This window comes from Candoia aspera, chromosome 15, assembly GCF_035149785.1.
Source record: "Candoia aspera isolate rCanAsp1 chromosome 15, rCanAsp1.hap2, whole genome shotgun sequence".
In the NCBI taxonomy this organism is placed as follows: domain Eukaryota; kingdom Metazoa; phylum Chordata; class Lepidosauria; order Squamata; family Boidae; genus Candoia; species Candoia aspera.
In genome coordinates, this window is record NC_086167.1 from 12,461,098 (window position 1) to 12,485,450 (window position 24,353).

A 24,353-nucleotide genomic window follows, 5' to 3' on the forward strand; every position below is an offset into this window, starting at 1 on the left:
TGAATACACAAATATTGCACATCTGTTTTAAAAGCGTTCTCCCTACCCCTTTCCTCGAATACATGACTTCCCGTTAACTTTCTCCAAGGAGGGGCAGAACAGGGCCAACAGCCCCAGGACTGTGCATAAGATGATGGGAAAGACCTCCATCAGGGCCCATGGAAAACAGCAGCCACCCAGAGCAGACATTATTGGAAGAGATCAATGTACAGGTAGTCCTTGCTTAATAACCATTCGTTTAGTAACGGTTCGGACTTAGTAACGGTTCAGACTACAACGGCTCTGAAAAACGACTTGCGACCGGTCCTCACACTTATGACCATCGCAGTGTTCCCTCGGTCACGTGATCACAATTTGGGCACTTGGCAACCGGTTCGCATTTATGACCGTCGCAGCGTACTGTGGTCACGCGATTGCCATTTTCAACCTTCCCGGCTGGCTTCTGGCAAGCAATGCCAGTGGGGAACCACATGATTTGCTTAATGACCACTTGGTTCAGTTAACGACTGCCGCAAAAAATCAGGTTGGATTCACATAATGACCGCTTTGCTTAGCAACCAAAATGCCAGTCCCCATTGTGGTTGTTAAGCAAGGACTACCTGTATAGGCTAACCTGGTGTAAAGCAGATCCCTTCTTCAAATGTTATCAGTGGAAGCTGACAAACAATGGCTTTGTATTATACACCAGGCCGCCCATTACAGCTCCCCATCTTTCCACTATATTTCTTATACATAAGAAAGCGACCTACCGGGAGGACTTCCTGAGGAACTGTATTTCCAACAATAGCAAAACATACCATACATCCAGAATGATCAACCTGGAGATCAGAGGACGAGTCCCTTACCAAGTTGTTTTCTTTTTCCAGAAGAATATCCTCTAAATGTCTTCTATCTTTACCTGCAAAACGGTTAGCTTTTATGCACCTTCTAAGCCACTCAATTGCATATGTAAGCCTAGCATCCAAATTCAGCCAGAAGCAAGAAAATAAATCCAGTGGGAAGTTAATGTTACATATTCCCGCACAGTAAACAGGCTTGGCTAAAGGTTTTGGAGAGGCCAGAAAGTAATACGTTTTGCAGAGATGGATACTATGACAGTGCACAGCCTGGGCATCACAGATACAGGTTCCAGATTACAACAGCGTCTTTCTTGGTTCGTGTGAAACGGAGTTAAAGGTCCAATTCAGAGTTTGCAAGAACTCATGACTGGACATTATATGAACATTTTTTGGACATATGCAGTTCCATTTTCATTTAATTATTGCAATCTATCTCCTGTAAACAATGGTCGGCCATTACATGCAGCCACAATGGCTAAATACTTGCTCCTGACACAATCAAAATGGTGGAGTCTGTTGGTATGAAGCCAGCTTGATAGCCACCCAACATCCTTCTGAAAATCAATCTGAACTTATTAATTCAGAATATAGCATGGGGATCAGGTACTGTAAGCACAGTACATTAGTGTTTGCCCACTGCGCTAAGTCTTAACAGGTTTCAGGCTGAGTTTTAAAAGGGAAACCCAAAGAATCTAGCTCCTTTTTCGGAATCTATATACTACTAAAACTCTCCTGTCTGCAACCTTTAACTGGGCGAAATGGTGCGTCACAGGCCAACAATTTTTGAACCAAGGTACCTCAAATGGGCTACCTTACAGAATGCATCCAAAATCTGGGACCCATGACTCCTGTGGAATAGAAATTACGCAAATTCTATAAAACACTTATGACATAAAAATTATCATAAAACATGTTATGACATAATACAAGAATGTCATAAAACATTTCCTGCGGTCAACTCCTGATGTTTGGCTGGGCTATACAGTTCAACGTTGTCAAGGCAGATACATCTCTGAATGTCTCCCTGAATTTTTAAGAACTTTCCCAGTACATCAGTAGCCCTGCCATTGTTGAAGGCATTGAGGAATCTGGTAAGCAAATACCTCTGAAAAGATGACCCAGTGGGTCACGGGTTGTCTAGTCATAGGTAAAGGTAAAGGTTTCCCTTGACATGAAGTCCAGTCGTGTCCGACTCTAGGGGGTGGCGCTCATCTCCATTTCGAAGCCGAAGAGCTGGCGTTTGTCCATAGACACTTCCTCCGTGGTCATGTGGCTGGCATGACTACACGGAACACCGTTACCTGCCCACCGAAGCGGTGCCTATTAATCTACTCACATTTGCATGTTTTCGAACGGCTAGGTTGGCAAGAGCTGGGACTAGCAACGGGAGCTCACCCTGTCACGCGGATTCAAACCGCCGACCTTCCGATCGGCAAGCTCAGCAGCTCAGCGGTTTAACCCTCAGTGCTACCGCATGTCCCTGTATGTCTAGTCATACCTAATAATTAATGACAGAATTAAATTAGCCCAAAAGTTAAAATAAGAAGAAGCTAGGATGAAGGGACACCAGGAACATTTCAGCCCAGCAGAATCTGATGATTTTAGAAGAGTTGTTTTAAAAGACACTGAAACTCTGAGCAGGAATTCACTTCCTTGTCTGTAAGATTGCAACCCATTTGCAGCAAATGACAGCAGCCAGGAAAAGTACCTTGCTTTGAACGTCTCTTTAAATTTAATGCTTTCCTCCTTTTTTCTTGAAATTCAATCTGCAGCTTTATTTCTACCACCTAAAAGACAGACCAGAAAGATATTTATAACCTCAGTTATTAATTATGATGATGATGATTGCATTCACTCTACATAGCCTACATGGCGTAAGGACCGTGAGGGAGACTGAATTGAGTGGTCCCGAGCAGGGACAACCAGTGAAAGGTATGTGTGTAGAGAGCAGCTATTTCACCATAGAAAGAATCTCCTAATGAGCGGAGAAGAGAGTCTCAAAGCTATGTTGTTTTCACCATTCTCAGTGAAATTCAGCCCATTATCACTGTCTGCTCAGGATACAATGGCAACTCCTATCAAGGAAAGATAAGATGTCCCTGTGTGGGTACAGAATGACTTTCCCTTACTGTCCCAACCAAGGTAAGTGCAACAGCTTTGTGCAAAGCGCACTCTTAAGTCAAAATTCACAGCAACCATCGGATCCACCCATCAGAGAAGCTGGGAAATTGAAGTTCAAAGCCCCATGCAGTTTTCTGGACTGACATGGACGTACCGGGGCATCACAAAATGTGAGAAGCTGTCCAGCCCTACTTAGGAGCCAGGTTCATCCGGGTTAACAGAGTATCATCCCAGGGAATGTTTGTTCCTGGCTCGAGAGTTTCAAAACCGACTGGCAAAGAAAGAGAAGTATTACCTGTTCAATATTCGACCAGAAATACTCTATTTCTCTAGCAATTGTAGCAGCAATGCGCCTTAGCTTGGTCCTCTCCTCCTTCTTGGCCCTCTCAGCATTGAGGTGCTTCTCTTCGTGGTAGCGAGCCACTGTCCTGACCATCTAATAAAAAATTTGAAAAGAAGGATTGCTAGACAATGGGGTCTTCTGCCCAATTTGTTACAGCTCTGGCTTTTACAGTTACTTTTTTCATATGAAAAATCCAGCTACTTTTTGCATTTTATGAAGGCAAAAGTGCCCAATCATTTACAGGTAGCCCTCGACTTACAACCATTTGTTTAGCGACCGTTTGAAGTTACAACAGCACTGAAAAATGACTTACGACTGGTCCTCGCTCTTACGACCATCGCAGCATCCCCGTGGTCACGTGATCAAAATTTGGGCACTTGACAACTGGCATGTATTTACAACGGATGGAGCGTCCCGGGGTCATGTGACCGCCATTGGTGACCTTCCCAGCCGGCTTCCAACAAGCAAAATTAATGGGGAACTGCGTGATTCACTTAACAACGGCAGTGATTTGCTTGATGACCGCCACAAAAAATGTGAAATCAGGTGCAGTCTACTTTTCCTTCTACCCAAGAGTATTTATCCCATCACATCAGTAGTTAAAGAAGATAAATAAGGATAAAAGAGATGCACCTTTACAAATTTAGAAAATCTATAAAGATAGATACCATCTCATAAACCTTTTAAATTATCAGTATTTAGTTTTAAAATACTAAGCTGAATACTAACACTTGTTTTATGTTAGTCCTCTTGACTATTCGCCTGAACAGAAAGACTGGGAATAAACTGAATAAATCAATACACACATTGTATGTATTTGAACACCACGTGCATGGACTAAAATGCACAACTGGGCTTCTTCAGGAGCTGCAGAAGAGTCAGCATCCTGGGCAACATCAGCAATAACAGCTCCTAAAGCACTGTTCTAACCATGAAAGCTTGTGCCATAATATGTGTCCTGACTTATGTACAAATAGAGGCATCTTGGGTTAAGCAGTGATGCATACAAACCTTGCACCCTCCCACTCCATCTCACACCAATTCCTCCCACTTTAGTGTGCTGTGGTTCAACACTTCATGGCCTGTTAACTAGTTCCCCTTATGTCTGAACCAGAAAACTATGATTATTAGAGTCAAAACAAGGCAGGACCACAGTTTGTTTCATGTCTCCTCGTTCTGGACTTTGCTAAGGAACTACAAGTCACAATCATCAAGACCTTCTTTGCAGTGGCCATCTTCCACCTTCTTTCCTGGGCAAAATCTGTTGCCATCCACTGCATCTCCTCCAGGAGGTAATCCCACTGCGATTTGGGTCTGGGGGCCTCCTGAAGCTTGGGTAGTCGTCTCAGAGACCACAAGCCTTCCTTTCTCAGCTCCGCTATGCGTTGGTGGACGTGATTTTCCTTTTTGAAGCAAACAAGCAAAAACAATCAATAGCTGGCTGGGGCTTCTGGTGACATTAAAAGATGCAGGGAGCTTTAGTCAAAGGAGTCATTACAGAGCTAACATACACAATGAGTTTACACCAGCTCAAACCCTAACCCTGGAACACATACATCATCTTCCAGACTACTGATTAAAATGGCAGGAGAATTTACAAACAGCTACTTATCAGTTAAGGAAGATGAAAACCAGGAGGTACAGGTAGTCCTCGACTTACGACGGTTTGTTTAACAATGGTTCAAAATTATGACAGACTTGGAAAAGGTGCTTTACGACCTGTACTCGCACTTACAACTGTTGTACTACCCCCATCGTAAAAGTGGTCGTAAAATCAGGGTCCGGTCACGTGGTGCCTCAACTTGCGACTGCAATGACTTAACCACAGAAACTCTGGTCCTAATTGTGGCTGTAAGTCGAGGACTATCTGTAATGACTTCAGGAAGCTCATGTTCCCACTTGCCCCCAAAAGACCTCAGTGTATGAAACTAGCTCTGGTTTTGCCTTGCATAAAAGCAGGGTAGCTGGGCAACAGTCAACAAAACCATTACATGGTGCTTCTGGTTCGCTACTGTGAGTAGTAAGGCAGACAATTCTGGAAGCCCAGCAGAAAGTAAGGGGAAAAAAATCCAGATTGTACCGAATGTTAATTTGTATTTTCAAAATAAAAGCAAATCACCTGTGTGCTTCAGACCAGACTGTTCCAGCAAGGTACTAACGCCATGGAACAGGGTCAGGGCCCTCCCGAGGTCAGCAGAGCTGTTTCAACTTCAAACAGATTCCCGCCTCAAAAGGTTCAAATTCAAAACTTTCCGCCCACTGCTAGCATGTTGCTCTGGCATCAGAGGGGAAAGGAAAAGGCTCACCAGCTTAACTTGCTCAGCCAACTTCTCGTGCGCGCTGTCCTGGGGCAGGGCCGCTGCAGAGTTTTGTGCTGCGTTCTGGGTTTTGGGGGCTGCTGCCACTGCCAACCCCGGGGGCTTGGAGGCAACGGGAGAAGCTGATTTATTTGTTCCCAGCGAGGATCGGCTGGGTTGGGCTGAGTGAGTAGCTTGTGGTGCTGGGTTGGAGACAGATGTTGGTGGGTTGTTTGAGGTAGGAAGACCCACATTCGCTGAAAGACGCTGGGAGTTTTGGTTTGAGTCGGACGAGGGCCGGGCCAGGGTTGCAATCTGCAAAGAATGCACATAGATTTGGATACAAAATTAGAACAACAAACAGCTGGAAGGGTACACCATTGAGATTCTGCGTCGGAGTACCAGTCAACAAGCATCCAAATTCACCCTTGTTGAAAGGAAGCATTACTGCTCTGGCCTTGGATCTGAACAGTTGGCAGTCCGTGTCTGAGTCAGTTTTTGTACACAACGAGGTCCCTAGTTAGGAAGGGAAGAACGTGCATGGCGACACAACTGTACACTGCAGAAATCAAAACATGGGCATCTGCCACCCCACACTCACATATACAACACCTCCTAATGAAGGGTAATTGACCAAGAATCAAGGGCACTAGGAACACTTGGCCTTCAACGCTGTTCCCAAGAGGAGGACTTCAGATTCAACCCCACCAGAGTGCAAGGCACCACCTACTTATATGGGGTAAGTGGAGGAGAGGCAGTTTGGTCTAGCGATTAAGGCTGTAGGCTGGAATCCAGGAAATTGTGAGTTCTAGTCCCGCCTTAGGCACGAAAGCCGGCTGGGTGACTTTGGGCCGGTCCCTCTCTCTCAGCCCAACCCACCTCACAGGGTGGTTGTTGTGGGGAAAAACAGGAGGAGGAAGGAGTGTTAGGGATGTTCAAACCAACCAGAGCCCTCCAAAACATCTTAAGGAAATCACAAGACCCAGAGGCCAAGAAGGAAAAACAGGAGTCATCGACGTTTTCCCATTCTTGCACACCTTCTGAATTATACAATCTGCACAAAAACTTCAGAGAACAGTGCAGAGCTGGAATGTTCACGTACAAAGCTCTGTTCTGTGGAGTCCTCGGTGCTCTCTGAGCCTGGTTGTTTTCTTGCAGACGTTTCACTGCCAGCCTAGGCAACATCTTCAGTGCGAAGAGGGAGTGGGCCTTGCTCTCAGTTTATATACTGTGGCTTGCCCTGCTTGTGTTGGTGGGGGTGCTGTTCTCTCCTTGGGAGTTCTTTGATTGGGCTGCTGCTTGGTTGATTGAGTTGATAGTTCCTTGATTAGGGTGTATTGTGCTGTTTGATGGTTCATCTGGTGTTAATCCTAGTGTTGACTTTTGCAGCTCTGGGTGTTGATTGCTGGCAAGGGAGTGTACTGGTCTTTTGGCTTTTCTATTGTCTCTTTTGGGAAAGCTCTGTTCCCCCAATATTAAGCAGACATTGTATCTGAACTACCTGTGTGCAGTTTCTATGGCTTTTCTCTTTGTATGCAAGCAGCAAAGGTCAAAGGGTCAGCTGCGCAAAACGTGCACGTATCTTTTTAAAAGGTAAGCGGTTAGCCATGAAGGTGTACACGTTTGAAGGGTAACGCATGGCACGTGTGTTCTGGACTGTCACGCTCATAAAAGAATTCCATTTAAAGTGAGCCTTGATTAATACTGAAATACCCACAATGCAGGAACGGTTTGATAAGATGACAGAATTAGCAGAAATGGCAAAACTGATCTATTTGGTCAGGGATAAAACAGTAATTGCTTCTATAAAAGACTGGAAACCTTTTATGGAGTTTTTGCTGAAAACAGAAAAAAGGGAAATGGTGATTTGTGGATGTGCAGACTGGAAAAGGAGTCAAATATGGGACAGAAGGGATCTATGTAATTTAATCTGAATGAGGGAGGAGGGATAACAACTTTATTTGTAACTGCTGCAAAGAAGATTGGAAGTCACTTCTTAAAGGAAAAAAAAAAGATGATTAAGCTGTATTGCCGTCTTCATTTTTTCTTTTACCTTTTTGCTTCCTCTAACTTTTCTTTATATGCTTTCATGCGCATCTAAAAAATGTCAATAAAAATTATTTAAAAAAAATAAAAATAGAGTGAGCTGAGATTAAAGCCAGCTTGGATATGGAAATTGTTGTTAAGGGGATAACTCATACTTCCATCTTTAAAAAAAAAAAGGATTCTGCAAAAGGGATCTTGTACTCTTTGGAACAGACTTCCAACAATCACAAAAACGCAGATTAACTGCCCCAATATACCTGCTGTTGGGATGGAGTTTGGGAGGACACCACCAGTGATGCCATCTGCCCCGGTGCATGGGCTGTTGGCTGCCCTTGTGGCTGAGCTGGTGCTTGAACTTGGCCGTGTGACACAGCAGCCACTGAGGCAGCGGTGACAGACACGCTTTGGGGCTGGGCCTTCACGTGGATCGTGGCTTGCTGCACCGGAGGGTCGCTCATCTGAGTGGTCTGCGTTGCCAGCTGCAGCGTTGGCGGGAGGGAGGTGAGGGGCACGTTGCTTGGCTGCAGCCTCCCTGGCAGCTGAGGGGGAGGGGTGTGGAGACTGGCGGCATTCTGCACCGGAGGACCTTTCGAGGGGTCGTACTGCTGCTGGTTCTTCTTCTGTCCCGTCAGCTGCACGGTTTGTGGGGTGGGGGGCATGCCACCTGCAAAGCAAGGGGAAAAAAAATGAAGGTGGCAAAGGTTAACAACCTATACCTGTAGCATACCAGAGCACGGCGAGGACATAAAAGGTTTGGCTTTCTACTTACTTGGCCACTCGACCATGTTCGTTAAATAAAATACCTTCACAGACTTATAAATTAAAAGTCACGGGAGAATCCCAGTGAGGCAGTCAATCGACCCAGCTTGGCCGTGCACAGAATTGGAAGACGTGGCATAACGAATCAAGACACGCGAAGCAAACAAACCTCATTATTAACTAAGTGGCTAAATGTCCTACAGTTTAAGAAGTGTTAACAGATAATTACGGAACAAAACAAAAACAAGACACGTGGTACAAATGTATGCACTAAAAAAAAAAAGGGTGTCACCTGTCTGCAAACTACCAGGGCTCCAGAGCGAATTATTTTGGCCTCAACGTGCATGACTGGTTTTTCCATGCCCGCATGCATCGCTTGAGCTTGTTCCCCAGCTCCTTTGACATGAACAAGCCATTTCACACCAAACATTAATTTGCAAGGGGGTGGGGGCAGAACCAGAGAGCTCAAAGTGGTTCCATTCTAGGAGGCTTCTGCTTCCCCCACCCCGCCGCCCTTGCTAAATTAATCTTGGGCTGGCAGGTGGCAACACAGTACCTTGTGCAGTTGGCATAAGCTGTTGAAGAGGGACTCCTGAAGCCACGCCCGGATGCTGAAAAACCATCCCATGACGGCCCACTTCAATTCGGGGTCTCTTAGACGAATCTGGTGATATTCAAATTCCATTTATGGCAGGATAAGAGCACAAGGGGTTCAGGTTATAAGGTTTACAACAGTGCTCCCGTGAGTTTTAAGATGAGCTTCGATATCTACAAACCTACTGGGAGGGGGGTGGCCCTAAAAGATAGCTTAGAAATATTTTGAGGTGTTTTTTTTTTCATAAATACTACAAAAGCGTAGAGCAGTGGCAGATGTCGCTTCTCAAATATGGCTGCGAGAGAACAATGTGACATGGACTGAACTTTCCATCCCAACAGACCAGCCAAACATTTTGGCAGCATGATCAAGCTGAGGAAAGCAGTTTGAAGAAGTGCTAATTGAAAAGTCTTTGGGTTGAAACCCTGAAAGGATCAAAAGAAGTTCTGCTGAAGGAGGCCATACCTGCTGATGCAAGGGCTTGTTGTCTCTTAAAGGCTTCAATTTCTATGGCATTCACAGTTCCCGTTACTGGAGTCCCTGCATGCGCCTGCTATTGTAAAACAAAACAGAAAAGTCAAACGTCTGTTGAAGGCAGTTTCCTCAAGGGCAGTTAACCACTGTTTTTAAAAAGTCTGTAATGGAGGAATGTGCACTTATTTTCATTTTCAAGGATTAGCGTTTGCCTTTGCATCCATTTTATGTGATCTTTTAAATGACAGATATAAAAGCTACATATAAACAAGATATATGTGCCAATTGGTTGGGTCTCTCTTTCCTAATAACAAAAGAATATGCTAAAAGCCTTCCTCTCTTGCAATTCAAATCTCTCACCTTCTTGTTTCTACCCTCATAGTATAACCAATCGCTTATTTTGCATTAAAAGCTGATCCATCAAGAGCTCAACGCTTGCAATATTACATGTGTGACTTTCTCCAAAATTCAATACACTTTCTCTCTCCCCCTATTTCTCTCATCTATAATCGTGCAACTGACGTTACCTGCCCAATTTCCAATTTCTATACACAAGAAACTTCCAGCAATTTGCCATTACAGTGTTACTGGAAATAATTTTACGTACACAGGGTTCACTCCAGTTCCCAATGCAAGCTCCTGCCTTATCAATGTTTTTCTTCTAAACCACTGTCATTTGGTCTCCTATGCACACAGCCAGGAAGCCCTTCCACATCTTGTCATTTCCTTGGCAATAAATGTCGCCAGTTTTATAAGTGAAGTGGGACTATGCGTTAGAAGAGTGGGACGTGTCCATGAAATGAGATCAAATGTCCATCCTGGCCAGCATCCTCATTTTTCCAACAAACAGTTAAAAGAGTCTACTTAATACTTCACAGGCTGCTAAGGCAACAGCTTCCTCCATTCTTGTTCCCAAGGAAGAGGTGTTTTGCAGTTAGGCATGGAGCATCTGTTTAACTATCCAGTTAACATCCATCACCTGAACTCTCTTACTCCACAAATTATTTTGACTAATTCCCTTTTGAAGACATAATGGTCCAGAATGCGGCTGCGCGGACAGTTATTGGGGCTGTAAAATCAGCCCATGTGACCCCACTGTTACGCGAGCTGCATTGGGCACAAGTTTGCTTCCGGGTCCAATTCAAGGTGTTGGTCATCACCTTTAAAGCCCTACATGGCATGGGACCAGGGTACCTGAGGGACCATCTCGTCCCCATAACATCGACCCGTCCCACCCAGTCAGGCAGGGAGGGCATGCTACGGACCCCATCAGCAAAGGAATTTCATCTAGCGGGGTCCAGGAGGCGAACCTTCTCTGCAGTGGCGCCCGCCCTTTGGAACATCTTGCCCCCGGAGACAGATTTCCTCACTCTCAGACTTCCGGAAGAAACTTAAGACCCGGTTCTGCCGCCTTGCTTGGGAGGGGGAGAGTGATAGCTCCACCTGGGGATGGCTGGCGCCATAGTACCCCTTAGTGATCCATCTCCACTTGGATTTTACATTTGCTTTTATGTATATTTTAATGTAATTTTTATCTGGCTATGCTTTAATGCTATTTATTGTAAACCGCCCAGAGTCCCCCATTGGGGGAGATGGGAGGTGATATAAATTTAATAAACAAAATAAAAATAAAATAAATAATCTAGCTTGGAAGGAAGAAGTGCATCTTTTGACTCACTCAGTATCTAAGCCCCATCAAGTTCACGGGGGGATCTAGTTTTGTTCTCCATCCACTTCTATACAGGACAGATTTTTTAAAATCTCCTTAATTTCCCTTCAGTCAAATTCTCCCAACTACCTCAAATGAAGAAGCCCGGATATTTTCTGCAAGGACATTTATCTTTATTGAACCAGTAATTGGAAGCCCTGCTCCAGATAACAAGGCTTACAAATATAGGGGTAGTAACATCACCCTAGTAGTAACTAGTAGATTCTCTATGCTGCTTTGGAAACTCATTTGCATAAGGAGGCTCAGTTGACATTGATTTATTTAGCACATTTATAGGCTACCCAACTCATAATGACTCTGGGCAGCACTGAGGGCAGCAAATGTTTTCTAAAGCCCACAGCAGCCCCATTAAGGTTGCATTATGCACTGGAGAATGGACATTAAGCAAGGGATTGGATTCTTGATCTCAAAAGTCCCTGCTGATTCTTGATCACCATGGCCTGTTTCAGACGCATTGAAAACAAATGGTCGGTCATTCCAAGAATGATATGAACCTTAGGAAAGCATATCTCATCTCTCGTTTCCCTTTGTAAAGGCTTCTGCACTAAGCAGAGCTTTGTTGCTTCTGAATTCTGGAAGCAATGACTTACTTTAACTCTACTGAGTAAACAGAGCAGAGAAAGGCAGTATTGCCTGATATTTCTACCGATGCACGCTAGGTGCCCCGTGTGACATTTTAAAAATATCTTTTTAATTAAAAAAATTAAAAAGATCTAAGACCTAAGCATCTATTACTTCAAAACATTTTTGGATCCCAGAGGTCTCACAGGGATGACAGACCAGTGTTGGAGTAGTATGGAGCTCATCTTCTGGAAAATGGGTATTTTGTGCCTGGCCATGCTTGTGTCAAGTCAATGTCATGTCCCATTGTAGCCCTTTTGTGAGTACACTCAGTACATGCTGTCATAATTCCAAATGCTTCCCTAGCCCCAAGTTTTCCTATCCCTGGATAAGAGCAAACAAGATTTAGAGGACTTCATTCTCTAAAGTTTAAATGCCCAAACTATACATCTCCTGTTGCAGGAAGAAAGGAAACTCCTGGTCCAAGATTTGCAAAGGCTCCCTCTTGTAACACTCAACCATGGTTTGTCATTAGTATTGAATCAAAGTATTATTTGCAGCACATGCCATAAATCCCATGCTTGCTTCACTGCACTTACAATTAATCCAGCAATTCTGTAATGCCTACATTTGGCAATAAATTAGCATGCCATTGGACTGTATATATGTGCTAGCTTAACCTGGACCAGAAAGAAGGAAGGCACAGTTGCAAACCTGTCATGTTTGTATTTTAGCGTTGGAGGGCCACCACCACTCCCAGGAAGAATTTTTAGAAAGAATTCACAGACAGAGAGAGACCCACAGTTACCAGGTAGAACATACAAGGGAACCAAAGGACAAGCAAACCAAAGTGGAACACATTAAAAGCCGGAAGTTAATGAAATAAGCCAGCAACTTTGAGACAAGGAAAAAAAAAACTTTCTTAGTATCCCATGAACACTCATGCATTTGAAAAGTTGAAATGTTTTATTGCTCATTTTTTATAAAATGAGAAGGGATGGGCTCTTGGGGAAAAAAACAGATTCCATTTTCAAATACCAAATCTGACTGAGGAAAAATAATGATCATCATCATCATCATCATCTGGGATGAAACTGAGTTTAAAACCATTGAAAAAGTACCTGAAATGGTTGCTGCTGAGTTGAAAAAGCAGCAGAAACATTTGGAGGAAGCTGGGTTGCTATAGCAACAGGAGTACCAGTCTGCCCATCCTTTCCTGTCACAACCTTTACCTGAGAGAAGATATTTTGGGGAAAAACAAAAAGGGAAATCATTTCCTTTCATCCTTTTTTTTAAAAAAAAAAATCTGATCAACACACCCCACTTTGCATTACAGCAGTGGGGTTGAGAACAAAAGGCCCATCCATGTAATTTCATTGAACCCTGATTATTTTCTTTAAAGAGTTCTGCTTTGTTGTTAAATAGCAAAACAAGAGTTGAGGGACAAACTAGCAGCAGCTTGTATGCCGCCCAGAGCAACTTGTAGAGATGGGCGGCTAGAGAAATCAAATAAGTATTTATTTTACTCTTTCACCCTTGCCGTGCAAAAGTCTATATTGAAATTGAACGTAGACATTAGCGTGGGTTAACTTCTGAGATCTTGGCTTTCTAACAAACAACAAAATTAGCACGACAGACAGTTCACACTTAGAAAAGCCCCAGACATTGATTAAGCAATGAGCATACCTCCCGTTGCCCCCCACCCCGCCAACCACCATTCCCATAATGGTCAGCCCTGCCCAGGCGAGGGATGAGGTGCAGTTGCTTTAGCTTAGTAGAAGATGAAGAAGGTAAAAGAGGAACATTACAAAATACGAAGGAATGAAGGAGGGCCTTATGTGTCAAAGTTTCACACGCTATCATTTTCTGGCCACGGAAGACAGTTTTTCCGTGGTTTTGTAAAAGCCTTCCCTAAATCCATTTAGACCAATTTTTACTTACTGCCCCTATAAACAGATTTCCCAAAAGGAGCATAAATGTCATGAGTAAGGATGGCGAGCAGGGGGCTCCCACCCAGACTGTCAAGCGCATGCGTAGCACTGAGGAATTGGTCAGCCATTCAAAGAGACACAGATCGGGACCGCCTTAACCTGTGGGGTTTATATGGCTGGGTTTTTCCCACGCTTCTTCAGTTTGTTAGGATTCCTGTTATGTACTAGCAATAAATATTAGAGACCAGTTCATTGTCTCAGTGTGTTTCCTGGTAGTTAGGACAATAAAGATGCAAGAAATGTTTAGCTGGATACCTCAGTGAGCATCATAGAGACAAACAAACAAACAAACAAACAGCGCACTTGTCCAGTCCAACCAAAAAGCAACTCAATCAAATAAAGATTACTTGCAGGATTAAAAACTGGAAGCAAAAGCCTGCGTGTCACAGAAATCCAACAATTGCATAAATCAAATCAGATGGACCGTTAAGAAAAGATACCTTGTGGGGCGAAACAGCTAAAACTCCACCTTTTAAATTATCACAATGAACAGAAAAGAGTATAATTAATTTTGGGCACAGAAGCTATGCAGTTTTTGTGCCACCTCACCTTTCTCAGGTGAATAGACTTTAATGGGACTTTCTCAATAATACCTATTTTTAAAACACGGAGCCTCTAGCTAAATATTCTAAGTTTAAAATCAAACAAAGGTACATTACATCGATGTGAGAGCTTTTCATGGCTTAATTGGTTATTTTATTAGGATTGATTCAGCAGTACAAAATAATTAATTTCCTGTGTGATGGAGATGCAGCACTTACCACATTCTGAATATTTATTATGCCTAATGAACAATCCAATCTAATTTGAAAGCCTGCTCACTATTTACTATCCCTAGTTTTTTAGGACCACAGCCACTACCACTATGATGGAAGCAAACATACCATTAGTTTACTAACACTACAATTATATTCACTATTTTTGATTAAAACCAAATCTGCCTTACCTTACAAATTTAAACCTCTCTCAGAAAATGGTATCTGCGAGTCAAAAACTAAATATTCCATAATTTTAACAAAGTTAAATAGCAACTGGGTCAATTCACAAGGCCTCAATCCAAAAAATACAAATACCACAGAAATAAACGTTCCTTATTCATAACAAAACAACTTTCTGTTAAACAAATGACACTCCAAACTGGAACTGAAGGATATAAAATATTAATAAAATGCCAATTAAATATTTTTTTTCTTTCTCTCTTAAAAAAGAGAGGTGTTTCTAAGCTGTGGAATTGTGTAAAGAATATTCATTGAGCTGAATGAAGGTTCAACATAAAAGACTGGCATAGTTTATGCCTCGGTTTTATAAATAAGCAAAAGGAGATAAACATAAACAATTGCCGAACAACAAGTCTGACTAAATTCAAGAGCGTTTACTCTTGGAAAAGTATAGACAGCATTAGATTAGAATTTTTTTTTCCAGAAAGAAGCTGGAGATTGGGCAATTTCAGTAAGACAATCAAAGAAAACACTGGATCGGGGTAACCAATTCACAACGTTTAAAAACCATAATGAATGAGGATGAATCAGGAACCAAAAGTTACATCCAGGTTCAATCAGTAACATATTATTTATATATTTTTCTCTTCCACAGCAAATATGTAAAAGAGCCACAGAGTTCTTTGGATTAAGCTCCCCCACCTCTCTCTCTACATTGGAGAATGCAGGTATAAATAAATGGCCTACAACTTATTCCTCATTAAAACGGCCTTTTCTGACAATACATTTGGGTTACAACCAGAAGAAAATCTTAGATCATAAAGTGATACGCTAAAGTGAAGCAAAAACCAAGACTTAAGATCATTTCATGCTCAATTCTAACTCCTTTAAAGGAGTCACTTCATTATCTCATTCGTACCCTGATGTTTCTTTGACGCAACCATCACTGTGCACATAGAGACTCTGCCATTTCCTTGAACTTCCCCATTTTATAATGACCCCTCAAAGCTGTATTAAAAGACGCTTCTAAATTTACCCCAATCCAAAATGGATGCCCTGCATGCTTATTTCTAACATTAGCGTTAATACCGTAATTCAGAATGAATATTGCAGACGGAGGCACTAACTGCTAGGCCAGTCGAACAATGTAGTCCCAACAATGCTGCTCCCTGACAAAATTCCAATTCAACTTTGTTTAGGCATGCGGAGCCACAGCCTTTGAAACGCCAGCTAACCTACTCTCAGTTTTAGCAAAGATTTACAAAAGTAATTCCTACCTCATCATTGATAACTTCGGATTGCTCCTCCTCTTCCTCCTCCTCCAGATCCAAGTCATTTTGCCTAAGGTAAGCTTGCAGTGGCATGCAGTGCTTCTTCTTAAAGGCTAAGAAATCCATCATGTTCCCTTGCAGGTGTTGCAGGAAAAACAACTCAATCAAATACTCTTTGAAAGCATCTTTCAGCGTCTCCATCTGCTTGAGGTGGTGCTCCAGACACTGTTTCCTCATCTGAGCAGCTTCCGGAGTAGCAGGGGGGATTTCCTCCACTTTCTTTGCTTTCTTCACAATGGCGCATACGGAGGGTGTGAGGGGGAGGCTTGTCAGTCCTTGAGGTATGCTCGCTCGGGAAGGACTTGTGGGAGGGGGTGGTGATGTAATTCCAAAGGCGGGCCCTCCAACCCCAGCTATTAATCCAGCAGAAGTCCTATCGAATCCGAGGGGTCTGCTCAACGGCTGCCCTTGCTGCTGCTGTTGCATCCCTTGGATGATGTTGCTGATCTGCGGCGGCAGGTTGTTCGTTGCGATGTGTCCAGGGTTAGGTAGAGGCTGGATATTTCCTCCACTGGTGACCGGGCTTTGAGGTCCAAGATGGTGGATGGTGCCTCCAGTCTGAGAATGGGGCTGGGATAGCCTGCGTTCCCTCACGGTGGCAGATGTGCCAGAGGAGGAAAGCTGAACCTGAGCCGTGGCACCTTGGGCGATCTGGGTGAGGCCGGACCCTTCTTGATACACGAAGTGCCCGCCGTTCGAAGGGCTCAGGCTGATCTGCCTCACCAGCACACTGGCATCGACGAAGCCACGCGTTGGACTCTGGCTGCACAACCCCAAGCCGGGCCCCGGGGTGCCTGCCCGGACGCTTGAAATGGTCTGAACTGACACTGGGCTGGGCTGGGTGGGGCTCTGAGACTGAACCTGAGGTGGCAGTGGGGAAGTGACCTGGATGTAGGAGGGGGACCCATGCTCAAACCTTCTTTGCTGAGGACTGAACTGAAAGCCAGGGGATGTCGGGCTTGGGATCGGCAGCGGGGTAAGTGTGATCTGCTGGTTTGTCGTCGAAACGGGGCCCACATTCTGCAAGGTGATGTTCATGTTCTGCCCAGCTACTGGGCTCCTGCTCATGATAAACTGCTGGATTTGGTAACTGGGAGACTGAGGCGCAGAAGGGCTTGCCGAAGGAGCAAAGGAAGGTGCTGGCGACTGTGGCAGGTTGGCCTGCTGCTCTTCCCCCTCGCTGCCGGTGAAGGAACGGGACCGCTGGAGCTGACGCTGTGCATTCTGCGGACCAGTCCCATGGTGCATTATCGCGCCGGCAGCAATCTCAGCTTCTAGAAGAAGATGGGTTACAAAGTTCCATTAAGGGAAACGGAAGTCAAGTCCCTTGCTATGGCCACTGACCAGCACGTTCTACAATTCCGTATCTAAGTTTATAAAACACAAAGAGGTTAAGAGGGGAAAGAAAGGAAAACCCCTTTCCGAATAGCTTTTGGCTTTTAAGAAGGGTTATGCTTGACAAGGTTGAGGGAAACAGAAGAGGCAGACGACAGAAAACAGACAGAATCTTGGAAGAGCTATGGATTCAGGTGATAAGCATTTGTGCAAGAAATCACTGAATCAAACCTAATTTGATGGCACCCTTCTTCCTAACTGAAAATATACCTTCCTAATTAAATAAAGAGAAGCCTTTCACAAAAGTAACCTCTGAGCTAAGCATGTTAACGGTTGTCTATCTTTTCAATATCTCTGGCTGTAAAGTTGACTTTACTTGATCAAATCAAACCAATTTATTTGATTTTAATTTTGACCCTGGACACAATTAAGAGACCTTGGTGTTTAGGAGTTTTATTTATCGATTTGCAGGCCACCTCAATAGGAACACTAGGCAAAGAAAGAAAAGAAACTCTAGGCAGTGTACACACTAGGATTAAAAGCAAGAAAACTCTTAGAAAATCAATAGTTCACAAGAACAGCAACACAGCCACAAGGAAAAGTAGTAATAGCAGCAATTGTATTTTTATTTATTAACTTGCATGCCATCTCAACCCCCAAAGAAGCTCTAGGCAATTTACACATTAGAATTACAAACAAGAAAACTATTTGCATCACTATATATTTACAGGTAGGCCAAGATTAGCGTGAGTTCAAATAGGGCAATATTCAAGTTAGTGAGAATTATAAATTGATACTAGGTCCTGTTTAATGCGAGCCAAACTTTAGTTACTGCAAGGCTAGCGCATGCACAATTGAGGCTTTGGATGACAGTCGTCACGAGCGCAAAACGGAGAAAAGGCAAGTTCCATTTGAGGAAAGCTCGAAAAAGAATTGGCTCATTTTGAAGAACTACAGCAAAATACAGGAAATATATCACAGAAGATAGCAGATACTCTTTGGGTATGGTTAATCCTCTTTTACTCTTATAGAGCATTTCATTAGTAAACACCTAAACATTTACGTGTAAGATTTTTCATCGCCTTTTTCCATCGAGCTGGAACCAATTATCCTCTTTTCCACAGAAATCTCACTTCGAAGATCATGGCCTTTCTTGCAGCGGCCGCTAAGCGAATCACTGCAAGGGTTAAGCAAACCACGTGCCCGTTAAGCGAGTCACATGGTTCCCCACTGATTTTGCTTCCCAGAAGCTGGCCTGGAAGGTCGAAAATGGCGATCACGTGACCACAGGATGCTGCGACAGTCGTAAGTGTGAGGACCGGTTGTGAGCTGGTTTTTCCCAGCACCGTCGTAAGTCCGAACAGTCACTAAACGAATGGTTGTTAAGTGAGGCCTACCTGTACGTATCATTTGTTTCAGGACCCTGTAAAACGCCTCAACCCCTCCTTAATAAACGCTTTTTGCTTTAAATCGAAATACTTGCGATTTGTATTGTTGGGGGGGGAGGGGAGAAAAGCCACTTTTGCAAAAGGTGAAAGTGCTTTTTCTCTCCCAAATTCAGGGAAAGAGGCTCCTTCAGCTCCACGCAACTCGGGGGCGCTGAGTCTCTAGGACCTCCCGTGAGCCTTAACAGCGGCTGTTAACGTCGCTGCTAACGACGATTAAGAGGAGGATGGGGATCAACAGCAGGAGCAAGAGCCCAGAAAGGCCGCGGGTCCCGGCTGGCCGCCCTGCCTCGCACGGCCAATGAAAAGGGCCCTCCGTCGCTGGAAGGGCGCCGCGATCGCGTTCGCGTCCTCGCACGGGCCTTTTTGGCCTTTGCCGCTTCCCGTTATGCCTCTCTTTGCAGGGGCGCGCGCGCGGCGCCTGGGATTTTGTGGGGGGGGCGGGGACTGTAACGTTCCTTCCGAGCGGCCTAGGCCGCCTGCCCTCCCGTCCCCGCCGCCCCGCTCGCTACCTTCTCCCTCCCGCGTCGGCTCTCAGGAAGCCGAAGCGCGCGAGAGAAGCGTCCACCGGCCCTCCGCGAAGATCGCCCGCTCCGAGCCGGGCCCAGCTTCAGCCATCCGCTCCTGACAGGAAACGGACTGCGGCGGGGGAGGAGCCTGGGGAAGACAACAAAAAAGGGCGCATGCGCCGGCGGACGAGCGCCGGCAAGGGCCAAAACCCACGAAAACGACGGTTTCCTTTTACTCCGCGGCTGGGAGGGCGCCCCGCTGCGCATGCGGGAAGAAACGCCGCCTGGCTTGGACGCGGAACGGGACGGAAGGAGGGGGAAGTCCGCGCTCCGCATGCGCAGTAGGGAGGCGTTGCTGATAACAGGATTTGCTTCTGGCTCTGCTTTGCTGGCTGGGGAATTCTGGGGGTTGAAGTCCGCACAGCTTAGCGTCGCCAAGGTTCCTCTGAGGAACCGTGTTCTAAATAGACAAATGGGGTTTATGCTTCTCCTAAGGAGAGAAGTTCTCTAGCGATGCCCCGATTCTTGAACGCATTCATTCAAGTTCTCCTGCAGAAGCACGCAATGCAAAATAAAGCGGCTTTTGGTTCACACTGAACGTTCAGGTGGCTGCCCCTGACCTTAGAGTGGACTATCGAATAGGAGTTTCAATAAAGAACTGAAGTTTCTTTACTGTTTGCAGAGATTTTCACATGGCAGAAATTGGGTTCAAAGCAGGACACCTCCAAATTTGGAGGATAGACGCGTACTCTGCAATCCTATACGGACTTGATTATCGGACACCAAGTCATTTTCTACTCCTAACAGCCATATACACAGATTTTCTCCATGACAATCTATCCCTAACGTGGTCCTTCAAGTCTCCCAACAGTGCCCCCATGGCTACTGTAACTGAACCCACCCACCTTGTTGCTGGTCACCCTCTTCTTCTCTTTCCTTCCACCTTTCCCAGCATCAGAGCCCCTTCCAAAGAGCTAGGTCTTTGTATAATGTGTCCAAAATAGGATAGGATAACTTTTATTGTCATTTCGCTATACACCAAAGTGTACACTCAAATGAAATTTCGTTACAATTGGCTCAGCAATAAAATAAAACTACCCTAATTACTATAATATGTATATACATTCCTTACCCATTCCACGCCTCTAATCTTGATAATTTGAGCCTGGTCATTTGTGCCTCAAGTTTTACATGGTAACCAACATACCACACATTTTCCCTCTCTTCCGACATAAGACCATTATTCCATGCCCTACATCTGGGCTGAGAGAGAATAGGTTTTGACTTTCTCCCAGGCAACAGTCTTTCAGATATTTGAAGAAAGCTATTTTCCTTCAGTTTTCTTACTACTGAACTTCCCTAGTTCTTTCACTCATTCTCCATAACTTAGTTCCTAATCCCCTATTCATTCTCACAGTCCTTCTCTGAATCTGTTCTGGGTGGTCTGAATCCTTCACTCAAACACAGCATCCAGAACAGGACACAGGTCTCAAGGCAAGGTCTGATTATGAATTTAAAATAGAGAAAGTTTAAAAAAAAGTTTAAAACAAGTCCAGACACAATCATGCTGTTAGAATAGTTTATTTTATATCAGACAAATCCTAAACACACATTAGATGTCCTGACAAGCAGGAACCACGCCGAGATGAGGAGTAAGTCTCTAGTGTTTTATTACTGCTACAGTAGACAGAAAATCCTAACAAACTGAAGAAGTGTGGGAAAACCCAGACAGATAAACCCCAGAAGTCAAGGCGGGACTGTTCTGTGTCTTTCTGAATGACAGCTCAAATTCTCTCTACTACGCATGTGTTTTCCCCCCTGGATAGGGGCCCCCTCCTGCTCACCATCAGTGCTCATGACACCAGACCTCTAAATCCTGAGTAATTTGAAGATACAGACATGGATTTAAGACAACAGTCCTCCAAAGTCACTTGGGTGTTAGCTACAAAGATGTGCCATATTTGCTAGGATCCACCATAGCAATCATTGACATATGCCAACATGAAAAACATTGTGGTTTTCCTACCAAACAGCTACGCTTCTTAATGGTATAGCCGAACCGTGCAATGCCACTATCACAGATGAACTCCTTCCAATGTTTTCAGGTTACAACCTGGTTAAGTCAAGTATTCTGCCCATACCCAAAAGAGAGAATCTTGATACATATCTTGTTGTCAAGATAAATACAGAAATTAAGCCAGACTGCTCACTTGAGGGAACGATATTAAAGGCAAAACTGAAATACTTTGGCCACATAATGAGAAGACAGGACACCCTGGAGAAGATGCTGATGCTGGGGAGAGTGGAGGGCAAAAGGAAGAGGGGCCGACCAAGGGCAAGGTGGATGGATGATATTCTAGAGGTGACGGACTTGTCCCTGGGGGAGCTGGGGGTGTCGACGACCGACAGGAAGCTCTGGCGTGGGCTGGTCCATGAAGTCACGAAGAGTCGGAAGCGACTGGATGAATAAACAACAACAACACACTGCTGGGACCTGTTCTGGAGATCAACTGCTGTTGTTATGTAGGTGTTATTGGCATTCAGACATTGCTATCTATCATGAACATCACAGCTATAATCAAAGTGCCTAAAGGGTGGGGGGGAACAGAAATAGAACAGCCGTAACTATATATTTAGCAAGTCAGATATGAGATAATTTACCCCAAGCAATCAACTGATGATCACCGTCTTTCAACACATAATAGTTTTAAATATATAATAAAGACATAATAATTAGATACACTGTGAAAGAATTGGTGCCCACATTTGTCAGTTGGTCTTTACAGTTACCATCTCTCTTTCAGTTTTGCATCCTATTTAAGGATAGGATTTAAATATACCTATTTAAGGGTACACCTGGAGGCAATGGCATTAACATATCTATATTCAATTCCTAGAAGATTTTAAACCAGCCTTCTTCACCCTGGCACCTTTCAAATTCTTTGGACAATTCCCATCATCCTTAGGCCACTTAGCTAAGTTCAGGAAGGCTGCTTTAAGTACTTTATTTTTTCCTTAAAAAAAAGAAAGGAAGAAAAAGTAAAGGACAAAAGGAATGAGATCACAAAGAATGAAGACAACCCAAAGGAATTCATTTCACCCCAGTTAAGAGCAGAAATTCCCAAAATATTTGACATTAAGAGCTAAACTTTACCTTGGCAAAAAGTAGCTGGTGGATAGCCATACCCCATTCCCAGAAACTGACATCACCATTCTTGTTTCACTGGAAATTCAGACAAGCAATCCAAAATCTGCCATTGAGCAGATGCTGGAGGCATCACAAACCATGCTGTGGTTACATTTCCCCCCCCCCCCCACCTCAAGCCTTCTGAGCTGCAGGGATGCAAACATATTGATGTAAGAGAAGTAAAATGCCCAAGGTTCCTATCTCACGCAAGCAAAGAAACAGTAGCGTCTGGAGACTGCCATCTGGAGTTGCTGAAAAGTATGTTTGCTCCAACCTACAGGCCTCAAAAGGGAACCGAGCACCCTTCTGGGCAGCAAGTTCAGCACCCTTTCACTGTATCCTCAGGCAATGCCAAGGAGCTCCATGGGTTGTGGAGTCTCTGGAGTAAGGCTGAGGAAAAGCACGGGCTGCAAATCAATATTCTAATTATTCCACCTCTTGTAAATAACATGGAGAGCCACTTTGGTGTAGCGGTGTAAGCACCAGATTAGAAATTGGGAGACTGTGAGTTCTAGTCCCACCTTAGGCATGGGTGCATGCATCTTAAAGTTGCCAAGGATGAGAAACACTGACCTTGGAAGAGGCTGGAAGTGAAATGCTAGAACATTTCAAAAGCTCTTTCTTTCCCTCCCACCCGCCTTTTGCAGCACAGCTGATTCGCTCCAGAAGTGCAACCTTCCAACCCCTGCCCATTTTGGATCCTTTCTCTTCTCTTCCAGGGGACGAGGATCAAGTTACACGGAATAGCGTAGCGCACTTGAGAAAGCAGTTCACATCTTTGGATTCATGATAAGCAAAAGCACAGAAGAAAAATGCTAAACCGCTGAGCTCATGATGGACCTAAACGGTCTATTTATCAATTACTCCAATTTCACACCCTTGGTTTCGTGATAAGCAAAACCCCAGAGGACCGTGCTAAACAGCTGAGCTCGTGATGGAATTAAATTATTTATTTACTTATTAATTATTCCGATTTATATAGCCGCCCCTCTCATCTATAGGACGCTAGGCGGCATGCAAGCAATTAAAACAAATATAAAAACAACCCAAAAGAACAATACAACTATTGAAAAACAAGCATAAAAGCAGGTAAAAAACCATCATAAAATATATAAAACTCACCGCCCATAACCCCATGCATTAAAAACAATCAGTGCTGCCATTGCACCGGCTGTAAATTTTATTTATATTTATATATTCACTTTAAGTTCCCACCACCCAGGGGAGTGCCCTCCCCTATTTCTTTTTTATGAATTTAATTCTTTTTTTAAAAAAAAATGAATTTAACCCACTTACAATTCCTACCCATTTTTCCCCCCGTGTAAAACTGAGCCTTTGAACGAAATACTCCCGAATTCTGCACCGGGCGATACCACTTAAGGATCCCCCTCTCCCGATCATACCATTGCGAGCTCTTCATGGGGGGAGAGAGATCTATTGGTCGATTCCAAAGGAGGGCTCCGGCAGCGCAGGCGCAATGGATGGGTCAGCCTGCCGATCGCAAGCGGAAGAGTGAAACTGGCAAAACAAGGCTCCCGCTACGGAAGGCAGCAAGGACAAAATAGCTGGTAAGGCGAGGTGTTCAAATTCGCCTCTCCTGACCAATGAGACTATTGAGTGAAAGCACGTGACTTATATTTAAAGATAAGAGGTCCGGACTTGTGAATTGCATTGATTTCCAAGCTGACATTCATAAAGGGAGTAACAGCTAGTGAAGCTTGATATATATTTGTATGTTTTATTTTAAAATTGTTTTAACAAACAAGATTGATTCTATCATGGAAATTGTAGCTTTTGTGAAGCTTTGCAGATCTCCCAAAGAAAAAAGAGATTTTTCTAAACTGGATCATTAT

At 44.2% G+C, this 24,353-nt stretch overlaps 1 protein-coding gene and 1 non-coding gene across 8 annotated transcripts in view; both read right to left on the reverse strand.

The window, feature by feature from the left end:
- The window catches only part of EP400 (E1A binding protein p400), a 59,324-nt gene extending 39,890 nt beyond the window's left edge, over positions 1-19,434 (reverse strand). For 4 of the 7 annotated variants that reach the window (XM_063315710.1, XM_063315706.1, XM_063315705.1 and 1 more), the window contains exons 1-11: positions 19,317-19,434; positions 15,971-17,298; positions 12,886-12,996; positions 9,466-9,553; positions 8,962-9,069; positions 7,904-8,310; positions 5,610-5,915; positions 4,521-4,706; positions 3,256-3,396; positions 2,548-2,626; positions 846-898 (exon numbers count right to left, since the gene is read on the reverse strand). In XM_063315710.1, coding sequence (XP_063171780.1) covers positions 846-898; positions 2,548-2,626; positions 3,256-3,396; positions 4,521-4,706; positions 5,610-5,915; positions 7,904-8,310; positions 8,962-9,069; positions 9,466-9,553; positions 12,886-12,996; positions 15,971-17,272 — 2,781 coding nt within the window. In that variant the 5' untranslated portion in view covers positions 17,273-17,298; positions 19,317-19,434. The remainder of the gene's footprint in view (positions 1-845; positions 899-2,547; positions 2,627-3,255; positions 3,397-4,520; positions 4,707-5,609; positions 5,916-7,903; positions 8,311-8,961; positions 9,070-9,465; positions 9,554-12,885; positions 12,997-15,970; positions 17,299-19,316) is intronic. The other 3 variants (XM_063315708.1, XM_063315707.1, XM_063315709.1) reach the window with 3 other exon arrangements.
- Positions 19,435-22,759: 3,325 nt separating this feature from the next.
- Positions 22,760-22,899, reverse strand: LOC134505995 (small nucleolar RNA SNORA49). Its single transcript, XR_010068762.1, has one exon. It is a non-coding gene; the product is annotated as a small nucleolar RNA SNORA49 (small nucleolar RNA).
- Between the last annotated feature and the right edge of the window lie 1,454 nt (positions 22,900-24,353).